The sequence below is a fragment of the Poromitra crassiceps genome (assembly GCF_964638095.1).
Source record: "Poromitra crassiceps genome assembly, chromosome: 14".
NCBI classification, from domain to species: domain Eukaryota; kingdom Metazoa; phylum Chordata; class Actinopteri; order Beryciformes; family Melamphaidae; genus Poromitra; species Poromitra crassiceps.
The window spans coordinates 18,106,949-18,131,328 of record NC_139633.1 but is presented as its reverse complement, the minus strand read 5'-3'; the positions used below and the strand labels follow the sequence as shown (position 1 = coordinate 18,131,328).

Sequence of the window (24,380 nt, the reverse complement as noted above, 5' to 3'; positions counted from 1 at the left end):
GAAGTTAGATGTGGTAGAATTATGATTGTGATATTACATGACGTGACATGGTTGACGGCTTGGGAATTCATAACTGAAACCTATACACATTATATAGCATGATGAAATATGAGATATGAGCCATTACTGTATGCAGCAGATTTCTATGGCCCTGCTCACTCATTGTACAGATAGCAGCCAAACATTTTAGTGAGCAACGAGATGTACGCCATGAAGAAGAAAAAAGCGATTGGAGGCCAAATCATCTTTCTTTCCCACATACTCTTGTCAAGTCTGAGGAAATGCAGGTCTCGCCATTCATACGTGATAATTGCATTTCAGTGCTTTCAGATGTTTCCTTGAGTGCTTCCAAACAGCTTATTTTCCTTTAAAACCTTAAATATATCAGAAAGGTTAGCAGCACATTGATGTGATTTTTCGATAGCTGCAAAAGATGGAAGTCTAAATGGGGTAACATAGAAATCGGATGCTATCTCTATAATGGAAAGTACATCGTCTGACAGATTCCTGGGGGGGGGGGGGGGGGGGGGGGGGTTGGGGGACGAACTGTAGCCTACATATTCTTGAAAGATGAGGTATTTAAGATGGCAGATGGATGGAAAAAGAGAGAGATGACAGGCCCTTACACACGGTACTAATGGCAAATTAAATTCTTTCTAAGGAAGGATGTTTGGCAGGGCAAGTGCCTTCTCTCTCCACTTTGAGGGATAAAACGCATCCCGTGTTGGAGAACGAGTCTCGATGTGGAGGAGAGGTATGCTTTGCTTTTGGTGACATCACATGACACAGGAAGGTCAGTGGCACTTGTACTGTATCTGTTAAATGGATTGGATTGAGCAGAGGCTGCCTTTTAGTCTGCGGCTTTCTTTTATAACGCAGCGTTGCATTGTGGGAGGCGGGCGGGCGAGCCTGGGCGGTTCTGTTCGACTCGGCGGGCGTGTTTCACACGGCGCCGAGAGCGGTGACAGGTGCAAGAAAACTTCTGGTGGCATTAAGGGAATTTAAAAGACGTTTAACTGTACGCAGTCATTTCTTCTGTCACTGCTCTTTGTTTAGCGAGTTTGAGCTACGACTGCTCGTTACTAGCCTGGTTAGCTCGTTACAGGACTATTAAATGCCATTTTCCGGGGGGCTGCTTTGCTAGAAGACATCAAGCCCGTTTGTTCCCTGCAATGGCTCCAAGTCAGAGGCATCAGTGGCGCATGCTAGTTCGCCTGCTAGACACATCAGGCGGTGCTCTGTTGAGACATCTCTCTCTCTGTCTCCGTCAGGCCCAGAGGACTAGGCTGTGTGCACCAAGGAATGAGTGTCAGACTTAACAGCAATCAGAGAATCCAGAATGGGTTAAGCTCTGGCCTTTGCGAGCGCGATGTAAAACACACACGTGATCTGTTTTAAGGAGTGTGTGGCGGGTTGGTGGTCTAAACCAATTAGGAGTAGTTCTCTGGAGGTGGGGGAACGACCTTTTTGTATAATTAGTTCTCTTATTTAAAGCAAAGATTTTGAGTAGAATAACTAATTAGCTGTCATAAAAGGCAAATTAAAGATTTTTGTGCGATCCCCGCGGGAATTGCCGCAACCCGTTTTCCTTTTGCTTTGCCCATGCTCCCACACACACATACACACACAGTACACACACACACACACACACACACACACACACACACCCACACACACATGCACACACACATGCACGCACACAGGCATTTTCTCTCTCCTCATTAAGACTGTTTTTAGTTCTGTAGAAGGCTGTCAGGCGAGCACTGTTGGCATACCTGCAGAGAACTCCCCTAACAAGCCATGAAATGCAGGTGGAAGAGAGAGAGAGCGCCCTTAGCCAGTGTGGCTGGAATTTGAAGCTTTTTTAGCTTCATTTACACTGAACATTGGTATTTATAGCAGGTTCATTTACACTGAACATTGGTATTCATAGCAGGTTCATTGACACTGAACATTGGTATTTATAGCAGGTTCATTGACACTGAACATTGGTATTTATAGCAGGTTCATTGACACTGAACATTGGTATTTATAGCCGGTTCATTGACACTGAACATTGGTATTTATAGCAGGTTCATTGACACTGAACATTGGTATTTATAGCAGGTTCATTGACACTGAACATTGGTATTTATAGCAGGTTCATTTACACTGAACATTGGTATTTATAGCAGCTTCATTTACACTGAACATTGGTATTTATAGCAGGTTCATTGACACTGGACATTGGTATTTATAGCAGCTTAATTTACACTGAACATTGGTATTTATAGCAGGTTCATTTACACTGAACATTGGTATTTATAGCAGGTTCATTTACACTGAACATTGGTATTTATAGCAGGTTCATTTACACTGAACATTGGTATTTATAGCAGGTTCATTTACACTGAACATTGATATTTATAGCAGGCTCATTTACACTGAACAATGGTAGCAGGTTCATTTACACTGAACATTGATATTTATAGCAGGTTCATTTACACTGAACATTGATATTTATAGCAGGTTCATTTACACTGAACATTGGTAGCAGGTTCATTTACACTGAACATTGATATTTATAGCAGGTTCATTTACACTGAATATTGGTATTTATAGCAGGTTCATTGACACTGAACATTGATATTTACAGCAGGTTCATTTACACTGAACATTGGTATTCATAGCAGGTTCATTGACACTGAACATTGGTATTCATAGCAGGTTCATTGACACTGAACATTGGTATTTATAGCAGGTTCATTGACACTGAACATTGGTATTTATAGCAGCTTCATTTACACTGAACATTGGTATTTATAGCAGCTTCCTTTAAACGGAACATTGGTATTTATAGCAGCTTCCTTTAAACTGAACATTGGTATTAATAGCAGGTTTTGTGATCGTAATGTGCCAGCTTCAAGGGGCCTGTTTTGGGGAGGGGGTGTGTGTGAGCGAGCTGGAGGGCAGGCACAACACTAATTGATGGCTCCCATCACCAGCACCGAACCAATTAGCCTCTCCTTTCCACTTGTGATAAAGAAACAGGAGGGCTGAACACGGCCGGAGCACTTACTCACATATCAACCAACGCCATGAATTTGACTAACAAGCTCTCGTCTTTCTTTCGCCCCTTTTTTAAAAGGGGGAAACGCTAATTATTTTAGATTCATAGCATTACTCATGTGTCCGTGGCCAAAACCTGCACAGCAAATCTGGATCCAATAAGGTACTTTGTGAGCCCATCTGTGTGCAGATATGTGTGTGTAAGTGAAAAGGAGAGAGACAGAGACACAGGGAGAGAGAGAGAGAGAGAGAGAGAGAGAGAGAGAGAGAGAGAGAGAGAGAGAGAGAGAGAGAGAGAGAGTGCTTTGCTATTCCAAAGAAGTGCTATAAGGTTTTTGTGAAGGAGAAAAGAACTTGACGGGCTTAGAGGAGAAAAAGAGTGCAGAGACTCCGCCACAGAGGTTACGGGGAAAACTCGCAGACCTGCACAATGACCCTATTCACACTACTACTTACTGTACTGTACATGGACAACCACATGCGTCACACGACGACAGCATGCATTGTGACAACTTACAAGGATATACTGCACATCTGTGCACTTCTTCTCTTACAGCAATGAAAATCGAGATATTTTTGCCAGGTATTCACAGCAGCACGACCACCCAGCACAGCGGCCGCCTCTGAAATAAGTCACTCGGGAGGGAGCGGTGTGAGAGGCGCCCCCAAGTGGTCGGGAGTGAATGCGAGTCACGGTTTATGAGTAGGCTAGATACTGTAAGTAGAAATTGGTAGTGCATCATCATTCATTGGGCTATCAAAACCAATCGTGGTCTCAATCGGTCTCTAAGGGTGGTGTTGTCACTAATGTGCCCACCGAGGTTCAAGGTCATAGGCCACTGTGAAGTCCACTTCTGAATTTTGTCAAAATTTGATTGGCTAATAACTCCACCACTTTTTAACCAATCATTAAATCAAATGATAGCTTTGTTTGGACATTGGGCATGTCCATCGACCAAATTTGGTGTCATTTGGACTTACGCTTCAGGAGGAGAAGATTGTCCAAGATGGCGGAAAATCCACACAGACGGCCCATTATGAGTCTCACAGAAATGTGTTCAGCCATTTTCAATTGTGTCGTTCAAACGAGGCGGCCGAGAGGTCCGTCAAAGTTTTGCTGCATGTTATACACTAATGCCTCCTGTGGCCGAAATGCGACAAAACCACTGTGAGAACGACATGGAGTCTGTCACACAAAACACACAAATGTCAAAACAATCAGGTGGCTACAACACGGAAGCGCAAACATCCACTCGACACTGGAAACCCCGAAATATAGTCCGTCTATATTAGTCGGCAGAGTGATAGACTCCGGGTTCTCAGATTGACTCTTGATGAGCTTGTGAAGAGCGCATGTATTAGGCTATATCAAAGACGACGGGATTCAAGCAAGACGGCCCAACTTCAACTCACTTCCTGTCATTTTGTCACGTGGCTTTTGCCCATGGTTTTCCACGGACACGCCCACTTTAGGAGACTTTCGGCAGGTCTGAGTCAATGGTTGACCACGCCCATTTAGGAGACTTGCTGCTACCATTTGTTAGAATTGGCAGTGACCCATCTATAGTAATATAATATCTATGGCTATATATCGAGAGCATGATATCACCATTTAAGGCCCACGTTTTGGCAATTTGTGGCCACATAAAGAGGAAATCGAGGGAACAAATTGTATCTCATGCGTACGAATAAACCAAAAGGAGGGCTTATTTTAACCAGATCGAGGTAACGAATTATATCTTGTGCGCACGAAAAAAGAAAATGAGAGAGCTCGAAATGAATAATCGCGACATGCGCATTTAAGCACGTCACAGTAAATCGTTACCAGGAGGACAAGTCACTTTCCTCCGGGGGGGGGGGGGGGCCCCGTAACAAAGAGAGAGGCAGAAATGTGTTCTGGAAGCGGAGTGGCGAGTGGCGTCCACTGTGTGTTCTTTGAGACGGATCAATAGCTCAGTGTGTGAGAGAGTGTCTTAAGAGCTGTTGTCTTGTGCTCTCAGCTGTGGCAGACCTGTTAGTGCTACAGAGGGGAGCCGACGCACCCCTGCCTCTGTACCAGCAGTGGCCTGAGGGGGGCTTTTAGTCCAAACACAAAATGTCAACCGCACATAGACTATTAGTGTTTAGTGCAGTTATTAAATGGACTTTATTTGTCCTTTAGGAGGCTAAAAGGCGCACTTAAAGGGGACCTGCGTGACAGCGGGGCAATTTGCGAGTTTGGTTACTTAGGCCCGCTCGTTGCCGACACATGAGTACAGATAAGTGTAAAAGGGGGGAAGGCTGTAATGCTGTGAGTAGGAAACTCTGTGTGTGTGTGTGTGTGTGTGTGTGTGTGTGTGTGTGTGTGTGTGTGTGTGCGTGCGCGTGTGCGCGTGTGCGTACGCGTGTGTGTGTGCGTGTGTGAAGGAGAGGTGAGTGCACGCCTGAAAGGCACTTAGGCCATAACATATCTCACTGGGGTCTGGTAGCAGCGTTTCTGTGGTCAGAAGCTTTTTAAAAGGTTAATGTTAATCTATACCAAACAAAGCCCATGAGAAGCTTTTACAGCTGTGGACAGTTGAGTGAAATGAGCGTTGATGAAATGGTAGGTGACTAACATACTATACGGGGCGCGCCGTAAATACCACACGGCGGTGCGCTAAATAAACGCCGTGCCTTTTAAATCCTCAAAAATAGACCCGCGCTGCTGCTGCTGCTGCTGCTGCTGCTGCTGCTGCTGCATCTTCTTATTCGCCCCCCGACGCCCGCTGCTGCCTGCGAGCGATCGTGTAACTTTTGCTCCGTGTTCTTGTGGAACAAGTAAGTCAGGGCTTTGTAGTCCAATGTGACCCGTGTGCCTATCTACATGGAAGAGTGTTTTCTCTCATGCATATGATATGAAGCAGGAGCAGGGCAGCGTGCCGTGTGCAGTGTGCGAGGCCAGCCTCTCAGACGCCCGGAGAAGCAAGCGCCGCTTATCAAGAAAGCCAACATGAAAAGTCAGTGGTTGTTCCCGGGCCGTAAATCACCTGGCTGTGGCTGTTTGTCTCCTTATCGCTACAGGTGTGCCCATGCTCTCCGTCCAGCCCAAAGGGAAACAGAAGGGCTGCGCCGGCTGCAATCGCAAGATTAAAGACCGCTACCTGCTCAAGGCCCTGGACAAATACTGGCATGAGGACTGTCTCAAATGTGCCTGCTGCGACTGCCGCCTGGGGGAGGTGGGCTCCACCCTCTACACGAAAGCCAACCTCATCCTCTGTCGCAGGGACTACCTGAGGTAAGGACGACACACACACAAGTCCCCTCTCTCTCTCTCTCTCTCCCCTCTCTCACAGCAAACAGACAGGCCGCGCCACCACAGCGAGGGCTGTGTGACAGGAAAGGAGACTGAAGGTATTTTCGCCGACTGGTCGCCATTAGCCCCCGGAGTGTCAGTGTCTTAGTATCAAGTTTGTGCTTTACCCACCGACAGAAACACATCAAATCCATCAAAATCACCGTCAAGAGTCCTTAGTTTCTGTGGCAAAACCTAATACTGTGAGTTCACAGCATGGGGGATGTGCATTTTGTTTTTGTATTCCTAGATTTGATTTGAATTTAAAGTAGGGATGTCCCGATACCGATACCCGAGCCGATATTTTGCTTTACTCATACTCGCCCGATACTGTCTGACACGATACCACTTTACACCTACGGCATGCGACGTGACATTAAGACCTCAAAGTAGCAAGCCAGCGTCAGGCTCACACAGCTGTTGTTACATGCACAGAAGCTTCAATATAATAGCCTGTTTGTTTGCATCTCTACCTGGAGCGCTTTGTGAGGAGAAATAAAAAGCTATCAGCTCAGTAATCAGCTGATAGGGCGACAGCCTGCACCGCATCGCTCGCCCATTCACAGTCTCACTCCAGGGTCTGACTGCGTTAGCTGCAGTGTTAGCCTGCAAGCTAGAAAACCTTCTGCTCAACTTATAGGTTACCATTAGTCTTTCTTGGAGCAGACAACAGTTCAGTGTGTTGTGGAACAAGCAAAGGCTTACCAGATCGTTGCAATAGGCTATGTGTCCCGTAATCCATACTGCCTTAAAATTTAACGTTTAAAGTGTAACGTTAATCAGTGAATTTAACATCAAATTTTCACAATTTCACTTCCGGTTGATTGTTTTTTCCTTCAAAATAAAAGCACGATAAAGTTTGGTATTTACAATAAACATTAAAGTAGTAATCTAACTATTAGACCCAATATAATGCACATAAGAAAACGAGGAACTTCTAGTTTAATGTTTGAATGAAAATAGACCAGCAGAACAAATACAGAGGAGATGGACAGATATGTGGTTTAAATGGTTGATTCATAGCATAATTCTTTATTTAATAGGAAACCTTATTTCCTTATTTAAGTAAATGCCTCTCTAACTTAACTCTGATGAATGGCTGGTCGTTTTGATTGTAGAAACAAATAAATGCCAGGACTCTGAAGTTTATGGTACTGTATGGTACAACTTGGCTGTCACAATGACAGATACGTGAAAAGGGTGAAAAACTACGCCAGTTTTAGCCACATTTTAGAGGCACTGAGAGCTATTACAGTAGTAGTAGTAGAAAACTTTAATGTCCTCCAAGGAGGCAATTTGTTGTACAGCACAGTACATGAGGACACAGACACATTAAAATAACATACACAACTCATAAAAATCATAAAACCATCTGTAGTGGTCAAAAATACTACAAAAATACGCAATAATACTGTGTATTGTATGTAGGTGGGTCAAGTTCAATTACAAATGTCTGTATGATCCATTCAGTGGCATTGGTTGAAACTTAAGTCATCAGTTAGCAGATAGAAAGTCATTTCTAGCCACAGGAATTCAATAACAATGGTACTATGCTTTAAAAAGTCTCTTATCAGCCTCACTGCTACAGCAGCACCATAAACGCTTGCTCTTCTTGTAGCTCTCTGTGCGCTACATGCACTGATAGCTTTTTGTTTTTGATAATGCAACATTTCTACAGCTTTAGAAGCTGCTGCGGGACATCAAGCACCTGTTTAGAAGCTGCTGCAGCACATCAAGCACCTGTTTGTTTTCCTTTACAGGATATTTACACTGACTAGAAATTTGTCAATTATGCCAGGAACCCATTAATTTAGTGTGCTGCCTCTCCTCAGGCATTGATCTCAAGCCTGAGACATTACATGTAATGCTTGTGTAAAGTTTGCTGCCCCCCCTCGCCGCCGCATAATTATCACACACACACACACACACACACACACACACACACATCTATATATATATATATATATATATATATATATATATATATATATATGCATCTCGTTACAGCTCAGAGTATTGCAGCTCCAAGTATCAAATCCTCAATTGTCTGTATTATTATTGCACATGGCTACTTTTTCATCAATTAATACAAGCAGTCAGATAAATATCAACTCCCTTTTTTACTTAGAAAGTGCTTTAAAATCTGAATGTCAACAGAAATTTAAACATAAACAATTCAGCGATTGTGTGGCAGCAAACGTTACACAAGCATTACATGCACTACAGCTGGCTGTAGTGCAGCTGTGGGAAACGTCCAGGCAGGCTTGCTGGTTGCTGCACTAGTGTCTGGCTTAATCCCCCCCCCCCCCCCCTCGGTTCCCCCTGCCATCTGCTTGTTAAATTAAACATGATCATTTCCTGGGCGTTAAGTCACATTCCCAATGAGATCCCACCATTTATCCGAGAGGGAGCCCCCCCCCCCCCCCCCCCCCCCCCCCTGGGGCCGACTTAGGGATTGCCCCTCACCCCCGTCCTGAAACTCCCTGTCCCGCGCTGTCTTCCCTCTTGCCCCGTTCTTCTTCTACCCACTTGTGTCTCTGCTCCCTCTCTGATACTCCAGCTTACTGCTGCCCACTAGGTTTGGGTCAGTGCAATCAGGTCATCTTAATACTCATTTAATAGGGACTATTTAAAAAGTAGAGCGGTTATCATTTCAAATTACTTTTAAAATTAATTTAAAGCTGAAGAGAACCCAACCCAACTCCCTGCGCCTTCCCTCCTCGCCCGCGGATCTCACTTGCCTCTCAACTCCGTCCCTTGTCCTGGCAGGGGCCTGCAGCCCACCCGAGAGGGGCGTCGTGACTTGGCGTTGAGATAGGCCATTACCATCCATCAGTTCCCACCCACAGTTAATGCTTTTAAGATGCAGTGGGAGAGGTCCACTGAGAGCCAGGGTTGCCCCCAGAAGGAGCAGATGGTGCAGATGAGGTCATAATAAATGGTCAAATGACAAGAGAATGAAGGAGAATGATAAAGCTCAGGATTGCACTTGTGACTTGGCAAAATACAATCTGTTGAAAGGACTGCAAACCCCCCCCCCCCCCCCCCCCCCCCCCGTCATAAGTGCCTAACCGGCTAGACAGCTATGCAGAGAGTGACATCATGACAGAGATGAGAAGGGGGGGAGAGGCAAAGTGACCGCCTACTTCCTGCTTCAGCACTGTACCAGAGATTTTCATGCGCCATTTATTTTCCCATAGACATTTCGTAAAATGCTTATAAGAATAGTTTTACTTCTTCAAGCCAAACGGTTCACCGATATTTAGAATCGGGAGAGACCATAGAACATTTCACTTGGACCAAAACGTAAAAAAATACATCGAAAAAATATTTTCTTTAAAGCCGCAATTCTTTTACATTTTGGTCCGAGTGAAATGTTATGTGGTCTCTCCTCTTTTTAAATATAGCTGAACCGTTTGGGTTGAACAAGCAAAACTATTTTTATACGCATTTTACAAAATGTCTATAGGAAAATAAATGGTGGATGAAAATCTCTGGTGCAGTGCTGAAGCAGGAAGTAGGCGGTCACTTTGCCTTTCTATGAGATATGAAATCAAGGGTGGAAAATGCTAAAGTAAGAATGAATAACGGAGAGGAACAGAGAGCTTCCTGTCTTTCTCTGTTGCCACCGATTGCTTAATGGAATCCATCCCACTCGTCTGAGACAAATGCATGACACTTCATGGCTAGAGATGCTTGAGATGAATTCTATGATGGAACAAATTAAAAACGTTGCCTTGCTACAGAGAAGAGGCCGTTTGAAGAGCGTGGTGCAGGTAAAAAAATAATAATATATATATATATATATATATACATATTTACAGTTAGGACTCAAGAGTCTTATGAAAATACCCCCAAAAAACAAAAACTAAATTAAAACATGCCCCCAGGGCAGAAATATGAAGAAAAAAGGTGGCATTATAATGCACATGTTAAAATGCCATCTGTGCAGATAACACCTGTGACGACACTTGGGCTACTGTACTTACTGTAATAATAATAATATACAGTCAATGTGTACAGCAGAAAACTTTCCAAAACACCAGATGTACGATAATTATCGTATTTATACGATAATTTACCACCAAACCAATAGCATTTTCACCCTCTGTCTGGTACGATAGTTTGACACTGCCCAGAATGCATTTCGGCATTGACGGGAGGAAAATAAAACTCTGCTCCATTTCCCCCCCAAAGGCAACTATTTACTTTCTGTTTAGTTTGGGCTCTATCTATGGTTAATATGGCACGTTATAATTTCAGTAGTCAAACGTAACTAGTAGTAAAAACTAGTTGACCCCAATATGCAATCGGTTTTTCAAAATAACGCCTATTTGCAAAGATACATTTGGGACCGACCATCTCAGCTCGTGTAACCCGGCTGCAGAATGGTCTGAGGCGGATAACTTTATCGTCGGACACAGACACAAGTGGCACTCGCTGGAGCTCAAGAGGAGAGCAGTTTTAGCTACAGAGGGGAGGAGTTTTAGCTGCAGAGTGGAGGAGTTTTAGCTGCAGAGTGGAGGTGATGTAACTGTAGTGAGCGGCCTCTCGACGGGCGGACAGACAGTCGGCGTACGGGAGTTAATGTTCCGAGGGAACATTTATTGATTATTATTGTGTATTAAAATCATCACAGGTGTTATTGCTAGATTTGAGGGTTTTTATGTGCACGTGGCAGATGCTTCACAAAAACTAGTGTAGATGCAGCTATGTGTGGGGGGGGGGAACAAAAAACAAAAGAGAATCCTAATTGCTAAATAAAAGTCCCACATATGAATGCAAAGTGGTGTCTAACCTGCACCGTGCTCTTTAATGTATGATGCAGTCTCCACCCGGCTCTGGTTCCCTCTCTCTGTTCCTTGTTGTGTGCAGTGAGACCGCTCACCTGCAGTAATGAAGTTAAATCTGTGCACTGAATTAGCCTCCTGCACTTCATTAGCGACTAGCGGGTGGATCAAACACACAGTATGTTATTTCCCTGCTTTTGGCTCACACTCTTTTAGGAGCTCCATCTGTGTTTGTCCTTCAATGGCACCAGCAACTTCTTGAGTACACTTACGCCTTCCTGGAGCTTCCACCTCCACGCACACACACGCACGCACGCATGCGCGCGCGCGCACGCACGCACACGCACACACACACACACACACACACACACACACACACACACACACACACACACACACACACACACACACACACACACACACACACACACACACCACCCCTCCCCCCCTTGCCTTACCTACTAAATGTCTCCTAGAACAAGAGGGGGGGAGAGTTTTTTTAATCTCTTTGACATTCACTTCCCTCTGTTGGGAAACACTGTGGTTTATTAGCAACTTGGCCACGCGCTTTCATTCTAAATGGGAATAATAGATTAATTAGGCGTTTCATTTCTGTCTGGGGCCCAGGAACAGATGACTTCACCACAGAGGGTTGACAAGCTAGTCGCGGTTTTGATCGCCAGGACCTCAAACCAAATCATTTAATCTTCTATTTCCTATATTAGAGAGCACATAATAGTCATCCCACTTATCAAAATGGGGTAATTAACTGGGAGAGGAAGACACTTTTAAGATAACGAACATCATAAGTTATTCACGAAGCGGTGAAATAGCAGGAATAAGATGATATGATTTGGATGTGACAGTTTTCCAAATCTGTCCTCTCCTTACGACTGAAGTAAAACAGTTCTAAACAGCTCTCCTCTCATAACAGGGAACATTTTTCTCGCCTACCAGATCGGCTCGGGCACGCATTGTGATTGGCTGTACGTCGGGCACGCATTGTGATTGGCTGTACGTCGGGCACGCATTGTGATTGGCTGTACGTCGGGCACGTGGGATTAACGTGGGGAAAATGTCCGACACTTTAGTTTAAGCTACTGATGTTATCAGACATTTGGGAACATAAAAATATGAATCATACAAACATTTAATGATCGTGATTCAAGTGGTACAGGACCATTTCTCATAAACATGAGCCTTACTTTTTTAAATAAATGTTGTGAGAGTTTAACCTCATCTGTTAGTCGTGGACACAGAGCCGAGCACATCCGGTAGGTAGGGTGAGCCCATGTGGTAGGGCGAGAAGATCCGGTACCTACACGTGCTTTAACAGCTCTCGTCTTTATGAGATCTGCCAAACTGGGTGCAGACAGGGAAGCCTCAAAGAGCTCAGGGAACAGGTAGACAACTTAAAGAGCCAGCGCCCCAATCTGAAGGAAGCAATAAAGACAGGGAGATGATGTATTGTAGGAGCGTTAAGGGTTCGAAGTTAGCAATGCAGCAAGTTGAAAGAACTAAAGAGGGACAGATCCACTGTAATAACACAATAGAGGAAGGAGAACAGGAGAACTGAGCATATCTGCCTTTGTGCCCTACATCAGTGGAAGAAGAGAGGTGTCCTGCACAGTCACGCAACATTTTGATTTCACGAATTTTGATTTCTGAATAACAGCTCTGAGTGGATTGTTCTGCTATTTTGAAGACCACTGAAAGGGATGAGGCAGGGTTGAGTTGTTTATAATTTAATCCATAATGTTATAATGCATTTTCAAATATGGCAGAGCACGTAAAATACAGTGATTGAGAAGACTTTATTTCCATAATTTTGCTTGGCTAGCTAAATAAATTGATTTGTTGGAAAGAACTTGATTAAAGCTATCCCTAAGTTTCAGTTGTAAATCCAATACAAATTATTCTCAAAACAAAACAATAAACCAGGATAATGACTATTGATCTTAATATTCCTAAAGCCTATAATACAAGAGTGATGAGAATAATAGTATCTTTTGTAAATATAAAGTAAGTGACTTTATCAGTCTGGAGGTTAACAAAAACAATTATTTCTAGACTATTTTAAGGTTAGTTCTAGCGCTAATAAACCTGTAAATGCTAATTAAAACATACTTTACAAGTGGTCATATCATCGCAACGCTGATTATGAAATCTGAAAGTTCTTCAAAACAATCACTAGAAAGTCGCACAATAAATGCACATGCCTGGTTTAACTTTATCTCACATTATACTGCTAACCCTTTCATCCACTCAAATTAACCGCCGAAGGCTCTATTTTAGGATAGGACTTTATATGCTTCAAACCCTCTGATGAAACTCACGACTGGTCAACAAAACACAATGGGCTCGGTGCATGATGAGAACCAGTGTGAAATACCTTCACAATTTCCAGAAACTTAGCGTTCACAGTTCACACTCCATTTAAAACGGAAATGCTGGGAAAAACTGTTGATGTTGAAATCCTTTTTTTCCCACCTTCCCTGAGAGTATTGATTTATTTAATCCAAATGACTAGGGAAATTGAACTGCATGAGCCACTGCACTCTTACAATATAAGACATGTGCCATAACAATACATGGAAATTCAGCAGAAAATAGTCTATTCTCATGAAAATATTCTATTCTAAATGAAAAGAATAGATGTTTTTGTTTAACATAATCCACATCGCTGTGTTCTTTGAAGGCTCCATTTGAGTGCGGTGAAGTATATCATGTAAAACTGAAACACTGTAGCCGGCGAGCCGCTGTAGCAAAATAGGTTTGTGTGTGTGGGTGTGTGTGTGTGTTACATTGTACTGTACAATGTACTGTATACAGTTATACTGTATATATAGACCATTTCATCTTGACAACATAAATTCTAAATGGATCCTATCTTATTTCCTGTTCCTGTTATTAGTGTTTGCTAATACAAGAGCTGACAGGAAATCAACTAGGGTCCAAACTGTTCCCATAGCAACAGAATTCCAGTGAATTCCATTCTATATCTATGGTTTCTTATGGAATCCCTGCTCATGGAATCAATTTCTCCATCCCTTGAAATCCTCTAGAGGCAACTACATGTGTCACACTGAAATCACACTGAAATATATTTCCCTCCTCCGGCTCCTAGGCTACTTAAACGTGCAGTATGTAATTTTCTGCCGCTAGGGGTCTCAAAGTTAAAACAATAACAGAAGACGACGTGTCATGGCGTCGTGCAATTATGCAAACCGTTTTATGAGAATAGGATTCCTTCAGTTTTGGAGCAAAAGGCAGGCTTCAGGCACTCGTACGTGGAGCAAGGAAAACTAGTTAATTTAAAGTTAAGAAGCCTTTATTATAGCATGGTTTTACATGTAGAACAATTAACAATTAAAAAACCGACCGGTTTCGACCGACAAGGTCTTCATCAGGGTTACAATGAGGTCTGCCCTCATTAGATAAAACACTTCAGCACTTGCTCTGACTTTGTAATGGCATCTGCTACTTATCCCTACTTAGTCCGTCTTAAAACAACTTTCAACAAATGCCACTTTATTCCTTTTAAAAACCCTTAGCTGACGTCGACTGTGTTGCACAGCTGATTACATAACTGTTGACAAAATGTGCCATTGTAAGTTGCTTTGGATAAAAGTGTCTGCTAAATGACGTGATGTAATGTAATGTATCTATCCGTCCTTCAAAGGGTTGGACCTAGTGAGGTGTGCCAGAAAATTGTCCCCATCTACTTTATGTTCACTTTGTGTCCCTCATTTAGGTCTTGACTTTGGTCTCTCTCTCTCTCTCTCTCTCTCTCTCTCTCTCTCTCTCTCTCTCTCTCTATCAAACCCCACCATGACCATTATCTTTGCCTGTTCAGCAAGTTGTGGTGCAATCTGGGAACCCAGAGTCTATTTGTATTTGAAAAATAGACTCTGGGACAGCCCTACCTGTTTTCCCGGCTTCCTGTACAGCGCGCCTCTCCTGCCACCGTCACTTCCTTTTCCGCGTCCGTGCTCCACTGTTTACTGACTTTAGAGTAATTTTCTACTGGTGTTGTAAGACGAGTTGACGTCTTCTATGCAGTGTGTTTATGCGCTAACGTTGTTAGTGAATAGCCGAAATGGACGCGGAAAAGGAAAGCGGAAGTGACGGAAAAGCCCCGGTCACTTCCTTTTCCGCGTCCGTTTCGGCTATTAGCTAATAACGTTAGCGCATAAACACACTGCATAGAAGACGTCAACTCGTCTCACAACAAGAGTGGAAAATTACTGGAAAGTCGCGGTGCAAGTTGCTATTTAGACTGTAAACAGCGGAGCACGGACGCGGAAAAGGAAGTGACGGTGGCAGGAGAGGCGCGCTGTACAGGAAGCCGGGAAAACAGGTAGGGCTGTCCCAGAGTCTATTTTTCAAATACAAATAGACTCTGGTTTCCCAGATTGGTTGTGGTGTGAAACAGAAGTTCCCAAATAACTAACATGAGTTACTAACTATAGTTCCTCTTGCACTGTTACACATGAGACCTCTGCAGAGGCGGTTCAACTCTTGATTGCTTTCACCTTCACAGGAACAGGAACAGGAACAGGAGAGCGTCAGCGTAATGTGTTTGAACAGTCCTCTCAGCCTGTAATCTCCTCTTAGCACAAGGAGCCCAATTAGGCAGCATGCTGATGCTGTGTTGTTATGCAGACATATCAATCCCCGCCTGAAGGGCCGCGCTGTGTGCGAATGCCGCACGGCGAATGGGACCAGCCCACAGTGAGAGTGACAGGTTTGATATCCAATCAGAGAGCACTTTCTCACAGAGGCCATTTATACCTGGCATTAACATGTGTTTTTTGCCATCAGATTGCAATCAGATTGTGCTTGACCACATTAGCCTGATGATTTCATTTACACCTGGCGTTAACATGCGTTTTTCCTTATCCAGATAACTTTTTTTTCCAATATATTATTTTCACATTTTTACAGAACAATAAACAAACAAGACAAACAAGCTCAGATCCAGATAACTTATTAACACCCAAAATGGGTGTCCTCTCAATCCGCATACAGTTGCTGTATCCAGATTGAGAGGACACATTGCATTTACACTTGTGTGCAATGTGTACACACAATGCGTCCCCGACCACCTCCGGAGGTGGTTTGGCCGATCAGATTGCAATCCTTCTCCAATGTGTCTTGGGGGCGTTTACACCTGGCATTTCAAGTGGTCAAGCACAATGCGATTGCAATCTGATGGCAGAAAACGCATGTTAATGCCAGGTGTAAATGGCCTCACATTGCACATGGAGCAGGGCATGGTGTTGTGACGGAGGAGCTGAAAAGTCCTCTCTCTCAGCGAGCGCCGAGCTTCTGCCCATGACAGTGAAGCACGGAGCAGCTCTGCCGACAAGAGGCAACCTGTGGCATCAGAGTGGTGTCTCAGTCTGATTGTAGTGCAAAGATATGGAATCATGATGTGAAGATCCACCTACTCTCTGCTTGATTCAGATGCTTCATGATGTGAAGATCCACCTACTGCTTGACCTACTGCTTGATTCAGAGCGACCGGCCTCTGTTAAGAATAGATGTCCTCTTTTTTTGAGCAAGTTTTTTTTCCTCCCATTTTCTCCCCAATTGTACTTCGTCGTTGCTCCACCCCCTCTGCCGATCGGGGGAGAGCCCTAGACTAGCACATGCTTCCTCCGATACATGCGCAGTCGCCAGCCGCTTCTTTTCACCTGACAGCGGGGAGTATCACCAGCAGGACATAGCGCGTGGGAAGATCACGCTATTCTCTCCGGTTCCCGTCCCCTCGAGCAGGCGCCCCGACCGACTAGTGCAGCCACCAGGACTCATTCCCACCCGCAGACACGGCCAATTGTGTCTGTACGAAGGTCTGACTAAGACGGAAGGACCGCGATGCTGACGGGAATTGAACCCGGGTCTCCGCGGTGGTAGACGAGTGCTTTGTGTCTACTGTTTGGGAAAACTATGCAAAGGTAGCTAGCTACTACCAAAACCTACTCTAAATATAAGAGCGCCAGGATACTTTAGGTGTCTTATCACCTTGCCTACATTGTCTCACACTCCTTCCCTTGCTGCTGGCGGGTAACGAAACTTTGAATGTGCCGTTACCTAGTTGTGCTTTTATGCGTACTGTATGAAAAGAGCTCATAATGCAGGTCAAAGGTCAGGCTCTAGCCAAACCATGTTTGGCTCATTGGTTTTGCAGAGGATATAGACTTGGCTTAGACCGCTCAAAGGACGAAAGCTGACAGAGGTGCTGCACACCCCTTTGACTCGGGGTGGAGCAGTAATACATAGTGTAGGCAGCAATACATATATATATATATATATATATATATACATACATATGTATTGCTGCTCCACCCCTTTGACTCGGGGTGGAGCAGCAATACATAGTGTAGGTAGCAATACATATATATTTTTTATTGCAACCTGCATGTAATTCTGATGCAGAGTTGTGCCCACAGCCAAGAGGGCAATCCTTGAGATGGGGTTAGAATAAGCCCTGTTAAGGATCTCTGCAGTTAGGTTCTCTTCACATCAGCCTCTGGAAGTGGCTCTGGCTCTCTGGTCTCTTTCATAGCCTTGGTTCACCCGAGGGAGAGAACAAGACATCGCTATTTGACCCCTCACCCAAACAGAGCTGAAGTTTGGAGCAACCTGGAGCACTTCCAGCCACTTGACTGTCGTGATTACATAGGTTCCTCAGGTTCAGAGGTTCAGATGCTGGGAGACAGCCAGCTACGTCAAGTTTTGACACTTTTTTCCTCCTTTAGAGAAGCCAAAGCTAAAAAAGAACCTCAGTTGTTAAAATTGGCATCTATGATATCGGCATACACTATAACAAACATAATTTAAGCCATTAAAAAACATGATATATATTATATTCAGTATACAGAGACCGGGTCAGTTTCTGCAGCTTTGCTGAAGTTTTACAATGAAAATTATATTTGCTATTTGGGCATCTCTCTTTTTTTATCAAGAGAGGCAAAGTGAACGTCACTTCCTGCTTCAGCACTGTACCAGAGATTTTCATCCGCCATTTATTTTCCCATAGACATTTCATAAAATGCTTATAAAAAGAGTTTTACTGGTTCAAACCAAACGGTTCAGCCAACGCTATAATCGGGAGAGACCATAGAAAATTTCACTCGGACCAAAAAAATATATATATATTTTCTTCAAACGCGCATTTCTTTTTACATTTCGGTCCAAGTGAAATGTTATGTGATCTCTCCTGTTTCTATAATATATCTGTACCGTTTGGTTTGAACCAGTAAAACTATTTTTATAAGCATTTTACGAAATGTCAATGGTAAAATAAATGGCGGATGAAAATCTCTGGTACAGTGCTGAAGCAGGAAGTGACGTTCCACTTTGGCTCTCTATACAGAATGTGTGAGAAACTTTTTTTCTTTTTAAGGGAAAGGAAAATCAGTTGTAATAAATGGATCTCTGTGGAAGAAGAAACCACTTCTTTGTGTTACACAGGGCCCTGTGTGGGTGGCACATGCCAACTGTACAAGAAGATATTTTAACTGAAAGCGTAACAAGTTGTAACACCGTGGCTGTTTAACAGCCTGTGAATCTCTCTCTGTCTCATGGAACAGAACAGCCTCTCTCCCTGTGTGTCTGCCTCTCTCTCTCGCTCCTCTGGGGGCACTGGCCCCTAATTAGAAGCAGGGCCGCTGGATAGATGTTTTCTATAACAAGGTAACAAGCGACTGACTGGGACCAACATGGACGAGGTAGAATGTCAGCAGCACTGTGACTCTTCTGTCTGAGGAAAAAGTGTTTAACATACTGTTGGAAATGGCAATCTGCTGGTGCCTTATCCCTCCTGGCAAAGCCGTGAAACGGTCCTTTCCCCCGTGCAGAATATAAATCTATCTGCCTTTCAGAATCTCCAAATTAAACATAGGGGCAGGCGCTTGGAAAATGAAAATGTAAATCTGACTGGGGAAAGAATTTTGAGTTCCCTCTGCTTTGAGGAGCAGAGAGATCTACGCCAGTGCCCCCCTTTGCTCTGGTTGTGACCTGACTCATTTTGGCTCCGATCTAATACGCTCAAACGAGTAGCAGCAAAGTTGAGAGTTGGTGCGTCTGTTCTGTGATGGTAAATGGACTGCATTTATATAGCCCTTTTATCCAAAGCGCTTTACAATGTGCCTACATTCACCCATTCACACACTGAAGGCGGCCAGCTGCCACGCAGGGTGCTGGCACAGCCATCGGGAGCAATTTGGGGTTCAGGGTCTTGCCCAATGACACTTCGACATGGGGACTGGAGGAGCCGAGGATCGAACCACCAACCTTCTGATTAGTGGACGACCTGCTCTACCTCCTGAGCCACAGTCGCCCCAATGTGATCTGATCTGTTCTGTTCTGCGATCTGTTCTGTGTTCTGGAGTGGTGCATCTGTTCTGTTCAAACATTGAGTTAGCGCTTCAAGGTCACAGCGCCCGTCATTCTCCCGGGCTCGTCTCTGAATGAGAGAGGAAGGAGTGAGCGAGTGAAGGGGATCGAGCCTGCGTCCTTGTAACCGAAATCTTTTGAACTCATCATGACTACATTATAGAATGTAGCCTCTTGTGTCAAATCCAGCTGGCTTTGGTTGTAGCTAGTCTCATTAGGTGCTTCAGTTTTAAAAGAAAGCAACATTTCAACAGTTCAATTGGTTTGCCTCAGACCTGTTTTCATTGCTTTTGCTATGTGCTCGAGGAAAATCTTTGAAGAAGGAGATTAAAACCATGTGATCATTTTAATTAGATCATTAGCCGCGAATTAAGATCTATGTTTGTAGCTCTCATTAACAAAAATGCCAAGTGTGCGCCAAGAAAGATGTGTGTGTTACATTCAATGTATTCAGTTGTTGCTGCGTTTTCCGCCCCTTCCTGTTTCAGTGCTCTCGCTATCGCTCTTCGCTGTCATTACCTTTTTTTGTTTGCTCTTCTGTTGTTGCATCAAGGCAGCAGGAACGGCAGGTTCATCTGCGTCTGTCTGTGTTCTCTGTCTTTCAGGCTCTTTGGGACAACGGGGAACTGTGCAGCCTGCAGTAAACTGATCCCAGCCTTTGAAATGGTGATGAGAGCCAGAGATAATGTTTACCATTTGGACTGTTTTGCCTGTCAGCTTTGTAACCAGAGGTAAGAATAAAGATCATAACTGCACAACGAGATTGCCTCTCCCTCCCTCCCTCCCCCCCCCCCCAACCCCCCCACCTTCCAACGTGTTTGAATGGAGTGTTAAAATGGCCATTAGCTTCAATATTAGAAGCTGATGAATAATCTCCCTCTTGAGGTGCGACGCATTTGCTTAGTCTGGTGGTGACAAATCTGGAAAGAAAAAAGAGAAATATAAAAAAAAAAACTACATTTTGGCTCGCCTTCACATTTTGCAAGCACAAACAGTAGTATTGCATCAGTAATGCTCGACTAATTATCTTCTATTCTGACAGCCTGCCAGCAGTTTGTCCTTGTTTGTGACTAGAACTGTGATTATAAGCTAGAGGGGTACAACATTAGCCCATGTATCACAAGTGACACAGCTCTTAGACTTAGAGCCTACTAGCCTGTTCACACTCTCAATGCTTTATTTGGTGGAGGAGGAGGTAATAGGAGCTAACAGAGAGTACAGGTAGGCTCTCCACAGAGGTGGGCAGCTGCATAAAGGAGCGTGGACTCACACTGCTGTAAAAATACTGTTTCCTTAGAGATACTAATTATAACTGAAGTGTGAGTGAGCACATACATAGAATATGACATAGCCAAATATTGCCTTTCGCCCATTAATAAACCGTCTATAATGGCGCGACACAGAGAGCAGAACTTGTTTTGCATGCTTGTCAGAGTGCTGTGGCCCTGTTCCTCCACACAGCACAAGCCCATTAAAGTTGTGCAGGCCAGATGCAGTTACCATAGTGAACACCTGCTGTAAGGGAATGATGACTGCAGCCTCAGCTGGCAGACATGACGCCAGGGCTCGCCTGGCACAGTGTGTTACCATGGCCAGCCTGGCACAGTGTGTTACCATGGCCAGCCTGGCACATTACTAAACCCAAGCTATCCCTTCAGTCACACGATGGGGCTGTCTCCACTGTCCCTTCAGTCACACGATGGGGCTGTCTCCACTGTCCCTTCAGTCACATGATGGGGCTGTCTCCACTGTCCCTTCAGTCACATGTCTCCACTGTCCCTTCAGTCACACGATGGGGCTGTCTCCACTGTCCCTTCAGTCACATGATGGGGCTGTCTCCACTGTCCCTTCAGTCACATGTCTCCACTGTCCCTTCAGTCACACGACGGGCTGTCTCCACTGTCCCTTCAGTCACACGATGGGGCTGTCTCCACTGTCCCTTCAGTCACATGTCTCCACTGTCCCTTCAGTCACACGACGGGCTGTCTCCACTGTCCCTTCAGTCACACGATGGGGCTGTCTCCACTGTACCTTCAGTCACATGACGGGCTGTCTCCACTGTACCTTCAGTCACATGAGGGGCTGTCTCCACTGTACCTTCAGTCACATGGTGGGACTGTCTCCACTGTCCCTTCAGTCACATGATGGGGCCGTCTCCAATGTCCCTTCAGTCACATGATGGGGCCGTCTCCAATGTCCCTTCAGTCACATGATGGGGCCATCTCCACTGTCCCTTCAGTCACATGATGGGGCTGTCTCCACTGTCCCTTCAGTCACACGAAGGGGCTGTCCCTCCACTGTCCCTTCAGTCACATGACGGGGCTGTCTCCACTGTCCCTTCAGTCACATGAGGGGCTGTCTCCACTGTACCTTCAGTCACATGATGGGGCTGTCTCCACTGTCCCTTCAGTCACATGATGGGGCTGTCTCCACTGTCCCTTCAGTCACATGACGGGGCTGTCTCCACTGTCCCTTCAGTCACATGATGGGGCTGTCTCCACTGTCCCTTCAGTCACATGACGGGGCTGTCTCCACTGTCCCTTCAGTCACATGATGGGGCTGTCTCCACTGTCCCTTCAGTCACATGATGGGGCTGTCTCCACTGTCCCTTCAGTCACATGATGGGGCTGTCTCCACTGTCCCTTCAGTCACATGGTGGGGCTGTCTCCACTGTCCCTTCAGTCACATGATGGGGCTCTGTCCCTTCAGTCACATGATGGGGCTCTGTCCCTTCAGTCACATGATGGGGCTGTCTCCACTGTCCCTTCAGTCACATGATGGGGCTGTCTCCACTGTCCCTTCAGTCACATGATGGGGCTGTCTCCACTGTCCCTTCAGTCACATGATGGGGCTGTCTCCACTGTCCCTTCAGTCACATGATGGGGCTGTCTCCACTGTCCCTTCAGTCACATGGTGGGGCTGTCTCCACTGTCCCTTCAGTCACATGATGGGGCTCTGTCCCTTCAGTCACATGATGGGGCTGTCTCCACTGTCCCTTCAGTCACATGATGGGGCTGTCTCCACTGTCCCTTCAGTCACATGACGGGGCTGTCTCCACTGTCCCTTCAGTCACATGACAGGGCTGTCTCCACTGTCCCTTCAGTCACATACATACAGAGAGGAACATCAGTAGACCAGTCTGCTGTGTTATTTCCCCTCTTCAGTTGACTCAGAGGCTTTAGAGGGAAAAGGCACTGAAGTGGTGTGTGAAAAGCTCTCACTCACCCTGTGGCTGAGTTTCCTTGGAAACTCTTGTGGTGGCATTGCCTTTTGCCAGGCCTAGGAGGAGAGTTGACCTGCCTTTCTCTCTGGGTGCCACTGCTCTTGTCTGCACGCTTTGAAATGATAGGGCTTGAATCTTTGATTTGAAGCCACACCTTTTATGATGGCCATCAACACAGGCTTTGACTCACCAGCGAGGTACGATGTCATGATTGTACATCAGGTTATAAAAGAAATTCCGCGCCAAATTTGTGCAATCGAGCAAAAGCAGAATGACCTGCTGATCTTAACATGCAGCATGTCCACCGCCGGAGCAGAGTGGTCATTATCAGCCAGACGCCACAGATCACTTTGTCATGACGCCAGCGGTAATCTCCTTTTGTCTTTTTAACAAGCTTTTCTGTCTTTGTTTGTTTGTCTCTCTCTCTCTCTCTCTGCCAACAGGTTTTGCGTGGGGGACAAGTTTTTCCTAAAAAACAACATGATTTTGTGTCAAATGGACTATGAGGAGGGCCAGCTGAATGGCAGCTTTGAGACACAGGTTCAATAGTCGGGCCTGGTTGGCAGCAACAATCGGCTCCACGCGTACACACAGGATGGATGTTCTGCTGCACTTGGAAAGAGACAAGCGTCTGTCTGCTTGCCTGCAATACTTTTTAAGACCCCTTTATCAGTCCCTAAGGACTCTATTGTAAATGTACTACTTTTCGCCCCTCCCGCACCCCAACACTGAGCAAGTTACAAGTTTTGATGTACAGTTGTGCCTGCTTAGCTGAGCACTGTATTGCTTGTATGTTTTGTGACATTTGTTTCAGGTTTGTTTTATTTTGATTTTCCTTTTGGAAATGGTTCCTCGGAGGGTATGTACAGTCTGTTTTCTCTGTATATATAAACTGGAACATTTATTTTATGAAATGTAATGCAATTTTATTACTAGTGTGAATTAAAGATTCTTAAATGTTCATAGTGAGTTTTTTTTCTTCCCCTCTTGTACCAAAACCAAAGTTGTTGGAGGAGGTTGGCCCACGTGTTGATATGTAATCATGTCTCCAAAACCGCAATGCTGTAAAAAAGCCTTGCAAAGGGGAAAAAATATATTTGAAGTCCTTTTTAAAAACATGATGGAACAAAAACAAGTTTTATGACATTTTACAGAGTTCTGACGGAATTAGAAATGCTGTTTAAAATGAACTAAGTCAGATTTTATTTGGAATAAAATAAAAAGAATGCTTCTCCAAACTGTGTTGTTGTGAACGTGCAGATGTCGTGGAAGGTAGTGTGAGTAAGAGCTATGTGATTCATGCTTCAATAATTGCAATCAGATTATGAGGGTGGATTGGCCTGGAAATTAAACGCAACACCAAATAAATTAGAGAGAATAAATGCTCATTGAGTTTGAGCTCATTCAAATGCAACAGAGGTGTGGAGCTCTATTAAAAACTCCCTTTACCCCAGATGAGGGTTGCTAATGGAGCCGTGTGACACATTTATCTGACGAGGTTACATCTGATACACAGACTGAGAAGCAAATGGCAACAACAATATTACCGCGCCAGGTCGAGCTGTCAAATGTTCAACAGATCAGTTAAGTGACAATTTATGTG

At 44.7% G+C, this 24,380-nt stretch overlaps 1 protein-coding gene across 1 annotated transcript in view; it reads left to right on the top strand.

The window, feature by feature from the left end:
• The window catches only part of lmo1 (LIM domain only 1), a 40,050-nt gene extending 16,318 nt beyond the window's left edge, over nt 1-23,732 (top strand). Inside the window, exons 2-4 of the mRNA XM_083650944.1 lie at nt 6,091-6,304; nt 20,160-20,285; nt 23,221-23,732. Coding sequence (XP_083507070.1) covers nt 6,091-6,304; nt 20,160-20,285; nt 23,221-23,326 — 446 coding nt within the window. The 3' untranslated portion in view covers nt 23,327-23,732. The remainder of the gene's footprint in view (nt 1-6,090; nt 6,305-20,159; nt 20,286-23,220) is intronic.
• The last annotated feature ends 648 nt before the right edge of the window (nt 23,733-24,380 follow it).